Source organism: Belonocnema kinseyi, chromosome 6, assembly GCF_010883055.1.
Source record: "Belonocnema kinseyi isolate 2016_QV_RU_SX_M_011 chromosome 6, B_treatae_v1, whole genome shotgun sequence".
NCBI lineage: Eukaryota > Metazoa > Arthropoda > Insecta > Hymenoptera > Cynipidae > Belonocnema > Belonocnema kinseyi.
Genome location: NC_046662.1, coordinates 13,249,922 through 13,256,976, shown reverse-complemented (window position 1 = coordinate 13,256,976; position 7,055 = coordinate 13,249,922). Strand labels below are relative to the sequence as shown.

The 7,055-nt window shown below is 24.9% G+C and overlaps 1 protein-coding gene across 1 annotated transcript in view; it reads left to right on the top strand.

Annotated features, from left to right (window-relative positions):
* Positions 1-5,370: 5,370 nt before the first annotated feature.
* LOC117174732 (paired amphipathic helix protein Sin3a-like) overlaps positions 5,371-7,055 on the top strand; it is an 8,486-nt gene continuing 6,801 nt past the window's right edge. The window contains exons 1-2 of the mRNA XM_033364057.1: positions 5,371-5,403; positions 5,507-5,806. Of these exons, the coding sequence (XP_033219948.1) occupies positions 5,386-5,403; positions 5,507-5,806 (318 nt within the window). The 5' untranslated portion in view covers positions 5,371-5,385. The remainder of the gene's footprint in view (positions 5,404-5,506; positions 5,807-7,055) is intronic.

Here is a 7,055-nt window from a genome sequence, read left to right as displayed (position 1 = left end):
TTTGGGATTAAAGTCTTGATCAAGAAATTTTCAAAAGAATTATAATTAATATGAATTGGAAGAGGAAATTTTCGAGAAGAATTATAATTCTAAATTGGAATTATGAATTTCCAAAAGAATTGCAATTTTGACTTGGAACAGTGAATTTTCTAAATTTTCTAAAAGAGTTATAATTCTGACTTGGAACTGTTGAATTTCAAAAAAAATGCAGTTTTTACTTGAGACGGTAAATTTTCTAGAAAAATTATAATTCGGATTTGGGATTAAAGTCTTGATCAAGAAATTTTCAAAAGAATTATAATTAATATGAATTGGAAGAGGAAATTTTCGAGAAGAATTATAATTCTAAACTGGAATTGTGAATTTCCAAAAGAATTACAATTTTGACTTGGAACAGTGTATTTTTGAAAAAATTTTTTTAAAAAAGTAGTTGGTTCAGGGAATTTTCCATTAAAATATAATCTAATTGATAATTGTGAGTTTGGAATGATGTAATTCTGAAGTGGATCAGAATTATTATTCATATTTGGAACAAGGAATTTTACAAATAATTATAATTTTGACTTGGAAGTGGAAATTTCCGAGGATAATTGTAATTCTGACTTTGAATAGTATTTTTTTTTTTAAAGTATCATTTTGAGTTGGAATAGGAAATTTTGGCGGCAGCTATTTGTAATTCTGAATTGGATAAGAGAATTTAGAAAAATAATTATAATTCTGAATTTGAAGAGGAAATTTTCGATAAGTATTACAGTGTCTCCACCTTACTTGAAAATCCTGGAAATGTCGGGATTTTTTCCAAAGTCAGAGAATTTTTTCGAGAGATTGCTAAATTATTTTTAATTGAAATATGAAATTGAATAACAATAATTTATTCTTCATTCGTAAAAGTAGCTTTATATTAATGTATTTAATTATTTTGTTGAAAATTCGCTTTTTTTTCGTTTAAAATTAATTTTTTTTTGTTTAGTGAAAATTTAACTTTTCTATTTTTGGTTGAAGATGGATCGTTTTAGTTGAAAATTTATCCCTTTGGAAAGCGAATTTAATAACTTGGTTAAAAGTTTAACTATTTTCTTACAAATATTTGTTTGTTGTTAAAAAATTAATTTTCTTATTTACTTATATATTTAATTTAATATTTATTTAATTAAAATAATTTAAGAATATTTTATTTTATTTATTATATAATTAATTATATTATTTAAAAATTATTTTTCTCGGTTGAACATTAATCTTTTTTGTTTAAAATTTAATTTTACTATCTAAATATGCTAGTTGGAATTTCATTATTTTAATTGAAAATTCATCAATTTATTTAAAAATGTAACGATTTAATTAAAAATGTTTTTTTTTTTTACTGAAAATTTAACTACTATTCCAACTGAAAATTCCGTTATTTTATATTAAAATTGATCTTTTTAGTTAAAAATTAATTTTTTGTCTAAATATTCAAATATTAGAGTTAAAGATTATTCATTTTAGTTGAAACCATTATGTTAGTTTCAAATTCATCTTCTTAGTTGAATATTAATTTTTTTTAACTAATAATTGAACAATTCCATTTTTGTTCGACAATTTACCTTTTTTAGTTAAAAATTTATCTATTTTGTTGGGGACTGGTCTTTTTTTTGTACAAACTAATTTTCATGGTTAATAATTCAAATATTCCAGTAATTTTAGTTGAAACTTAAAATTGAATTATTCCATTTTTTTATTGAAAATTAATCACTTTATTTGAAAAAGTAAACGATTTCCTTGAAAATTGTGTTTTTTTACTGAAAATTTAACTACTATTCCAACTGAATATTTCATTATTTTAGTTTAAAATTAATTTTTTCAGTTAGGAATTAATTTTTTCAGCTAATAACTCAAAAATTCAATTTTTGATTGGCAATTTGCCATTTTAGTTGACAATTCGTTTATTTTGTTGGGAATTTTTTTTGCTTTTTGTACCTAATAATCTTCTTGTTAAAAAAATAATATTTTGGTTAAAAATTTAAATATTGGAGTTAAAGATTAATCATTTTAGTTCAAACTTAAAATTTAATTATTCCATTTTTTGTTGGAAATTAATTTTCTTGTTAAAAAATTCACCTTTATGGTTGAAACTTCAAATATTCGGGTTAAAGATTAATCATTTCAGTTGAAACTTAAAATTTAATTATTCAATTTTTTTTTTAAGTTAATTTTCTTGTTAGAAAATTCATCTTTATGATTGAAAATGCAAGTATTTCAATTCAAAATTCATCATTCTAGCTGAAAATTCATATTTGTTGAATTTGTGTTGTGTAAAATTATTCCTTTTTCCTTTGAAAAATTATTTCATTTCGCTAAAAATTGATTTTTTTTATTTGAAAATTCAACTACGTGAGAATTTATGTATTTCGTTAAAAAATCGCCCCTTTTCGGTAGAAAATTAATCTTTTTAAACAAGATGTTAAAACATTTTGCTTTAAAATCTTCTAAACTTTTTTCTAAATTTTAGGAAATCATTTGAAATATTTCAAAATCTTTCAAATTATTGGAGTCTTTGTAAATTCAATGATTTTTTTTGTTGTAAAATTTGTAAATTAAATCTCGTGTACATTTAAAAATCGATTATTTAATCAATCGCTTATAATATATTTATTTCATGTATAATCAGGGTCGCCTCTGGACCTGAAAACCGGCATTTTTTTTTTTTAGAAATTTAGAACTTTATTTTTAAGTATACATTTTTAGTTTAAAGAATTTAAAAGTGCTGTCTTAAAGGCATAAACAATTAAAAATTAAAAGCGTTTGAAGGTTTAATTTTTTTTATAAGAAAAACATGTTTGTTTTGTCAACTGTGAATATAAATAAATCATTTTATTTGAAATGGATCTGTAACTCAAGCATTAAAAAGTGAACAATACTTTATTTGCGAAATGACTATTGAGCAATTATTATTTGTAAAAAAAATTTGAGTAATTTTAAGAGATATGTAGAAGTTTTAAAAAGATTCAAAATTAATTTAAAGCTTTAAATGATTTCAAATAATTTAAACAAAATGTTGATTTTTGCAGGTTTTAAACCAAATATTCAGAAGCTTTCTTAGAATCGTAAAAGACTTAAAAGAAATAAAAACATTATTTTAAGATTCCGAGAAAAATTATTTTCAAAAAATAATTAAAAAGGTTTTAAAAGATTTACAAAATTGCCAACAAAAGTATCTGGAAGATATTAAGGAAAATTCTTTAAATCTTTATAAATAATTTCCTAAAATAATTTTTCAAAATTAATTTCAATTTTCATAGGAACCTTATGAAAATGTTTTATTCTTTTGAAGCCTTTTACAATTCTAGAATATCTTCTACAAATCTTTTGCAATTATTTCAAGTTTTAAATTAATTTTGAATCTATTCGAAATTTCTAAAAATCTCTTAAAATTAAATAAGTGTTCAATTGTTTATATATCATTATTTTAATGAATTTTTTTTCAAATTCGCAGGATTTTCTAATAACTTTAGGAAAGATTTAATTCATTTTAAAAAAGATTCAGAAATTTAAAAAAAAAGTACAAAACGGTCAATGAAATTTAAAAAATGGAACACTAAAGCTAAAAAAGTGTCCACTTGAGGCAATAAAAACTGAGCTGCAAATGAAAGCACTCAAAGTGGAACTGTTAAATTTTGAACTTTTAAAATTGACATTAAAAAGTTATTAATTAAAAAATGTATTCAAATGCTCAATAATTTAGGGGTATAAAATTGAAGATACTAACATTTTTCAATATAAAAAAATATAAATCCACGTTATTATTTTCAGTGCTTCAAATCTTAAGAAATCTAGAAGTTGTTTTAAATTTGTTTTAAATTTAAAATTATTTTGGAAATTTTTTCAGAACTTCTAAATATCTGTCAAAATGAATTGAATTTTTTTCTACAATTTTCAGAAAATCCTGCAATTTTTAGAAAATTTCTTTACAATTTGGATGTATAAATAAAAATTGAACATTTATTATTTGTAGGCAAAATTTGAGTAATTTTAAGAGATATGTGGAAGTTTCGAAGATTTTAAACAAAAAAATTAGTCTTCTCAAGAATTGTTAAAGGCTTCAAAAGATACAAAAATTTTCTTTATACTCATAGGAAAATTAAAAATAATTTTTCATTTTGAAAAATTATTTTAAGAGAATATTTAAAAAGTTTTTCAAAAATTTCAAAAAAGATTCTAGAAGATTTTAAGAAATTTTTTTAAAATTTGCATGATAATTTTTTTTTCATCTTTTTAAAACTCCTAAGTATCTCTTAAAATTACTCAAATTTTTTCTACACATCTTCATTGGTAAATTATATATCAAAATTTAAAAATTTCACTTACAAATTAAGCAGTTTTCGAAATTTTAACGATTCCAGGTTTTCTATGTCCAACATTTCAGTTAAATTTTATTTACTTTTAAATTTCCTAAATAAAGTTTCAAAGTTATTTTTAATTTTAAAATAGTTTATAAACTTTCAGTCACACGTTCACATTTGTTTAATGACTAAGACTTTCGAATTAAAACCGTTTAAGTTTTAACGTTGAAATCTGAAAATTCTTAAATTTTGAACTGATTTAAAATCTTTTTGTCAAATCGTTTTGGTTCGCTTTTTATTACTTAAAGTACAGATAAATTAAAAAAAATTTATTTATTAAATAAAAATGTTTTTTATCCAAAATTCCCAACGTCAAAGGCTTTTATTTTTTCAAGTCTTTAAGAAAGCATTTAAAAATTCTTTAAATTAATAATGTAAGGTTAAAAATAAAAACGTGGATATATTTTTCTTCTACAAATTTGTAAAATTCCTGGTTAAAAAAAATGAACTGCCATTTCCCGGTTTTTCCCGGTCCCAAAAAATTCCCGATCATTTCCCGGTCCAGTTTATTTTTGTAAATTATTGATTAGTTGAATACAAAATTCTTTAAATTAAAAACTGAATTTTTTTTTCTTCGATTAAAACGGTCACCCTAAACAGGGAACTTTTGAAATATGTTGCGAAATTTGAAATTTATCAAGTTGACTTTTAATTTTAAAAAAAGTTAAAAATATTTATTATTATTTATTACAGAAATTAAATTTCTTATTTTAACCTTTTGAATTTTACAGTTCAGATGTATTTTTTCAGTGAATTATTTGGATTCTTTTGAATTCTAAATTTTCGGTAATTCAATTCAATTCTGTTATCTCCGTGAATCTTTAAATTATTCTTTGCTTTAATTTCATTTGAATTTTGAAAAGAATTATAATCTTTAGTTCAGGGAATTATATATATATAATATAATATAATATTATACATGGATATTTGAAAAAAAAGTTAGACACTTTGATTAATTGCCCTTTGTCGATTTATATTGAAAGGACTTGAGCAAGCCGAACAAGAAATGTCTATTGTGAAAAAAGTGAGCTCTATTAAAATATAATGACTTATCTCTTGTAACGTTATTTTTTTTCTTTTTCTTTGAAATAAATGAAAAATCGTTAAAAATTGGCTTTCGTTTGCAGTACAAGAAGGATTGTAGGATATCGATGGAGCTCCTGGACACGGAGAATCAGGACTCTGGCGAGGGTAATTCGCGGGAGCGAGAACGAGAAACGGTGGCGACAATGGAGAATTGGTCGCTCTATGTCGAGAGATACTCGACGACAGTGGCGCCACCGGGCCAGGCTAGTCCGAATCACTCTCAGTCATTGCCAGAGCGTCCCGAGCCTGCCACAAATCATCCTGTGAGTAGCGACCAGGCGGCAAGGGGGGGGCGGGGCAGAAAGCGCAAGAACACCAACACCACTGACATTAAACAGAAGGTATAGGACTACTACTCCTCCTCACACCCCTTTCAATATTGCCATCGTTGTAGTTGCGTTTCCTTTGTACTTCTCGGTATTGTGATTTTATCTGTAACTACTTAATTACTTACTTACCTACCAACCTACCTACCTTACCTACCTACCAACCTACCTTACCTTCCTACTTGTAAACAATCGAGATGGCTCTGACTTTAGCGCCATACTCTTCTCCAATCCACCCACTCAACCCCCAAATTCAATGAAATCGAATATTTTAGAAAGTGAAAAAGAAATCAAGAGCTGCTGGAAAATCGGGAACTGTCCCTTACTTTGGGCGATCTCTATTTGATTTGTCGTCCATCCAACATATAATTTTTGCAATTCGTAATTTCGAAATGTAGAATTTTGGGGCGATTCCAACGATATTATTAGAATAAGTGTGACTATAAAACTTTGGAATATTTCTAAATTTGCAATATACAAAAATTGTTATGTCTGGGCGAGAGCAAATGGAGATTGCTCTTCAACTTTCATGTCCTCTAAGGAATGGAATTTAATCTTTGATTATCTTGTAAATAGAGATTTTTTTTTTCTCTTTTTTATTATGACAAATTACTTTACTATCGTTATGAGATCATTTATCATAAATTTATTATAAACTGTGTTATTGAAAAGTACGAGAGTTTAATTTTTTTTTGTTTCTTGTAAGTTTTGATTTTAATCAGTCGAGTAGTGCTTCCTTGAACTTTGTTTTTTCCCCCCGGTAAATTTATATATATATATATAAGAAATTCGCGATCTCAGATCTCAAAATTTCGTGATATAAGCGCAATCGTCTCAATGCTCACGAGGTTCTCGATCGTTTTAAGCATAAACGTCTTGTGTATCTCGTTAATGCCGTAATTTACGTGAAAGCCCAATAATACTCATCCAATCCTTTTTATGTTTTAAGAGGAAAATTTCTAAGTTTCGAAAAGAAAAGAAGAGTAATCGAGTTCCATCGAATTTAATTTTTATTTAATACAAAGCTCCTTTTAACAACGCGCTTGAATTCAAAACCAAAAAGCAGCTTTGTGTTAATTTTGTTTTTTAAAAATGAATTGGTGTTACTTTTCCCAACTTTTGAGGCTAAATATTCCTCAAACTAGATTTTTTCACAAGCCATTACGAACGTCAGCAGCATTTGAATGAAATGAATGTGTAAACTTGTCATTTTTCACAAAGACACAAATGCAAAAAAAGGTGTGCTTAAAAATTATATGAATCA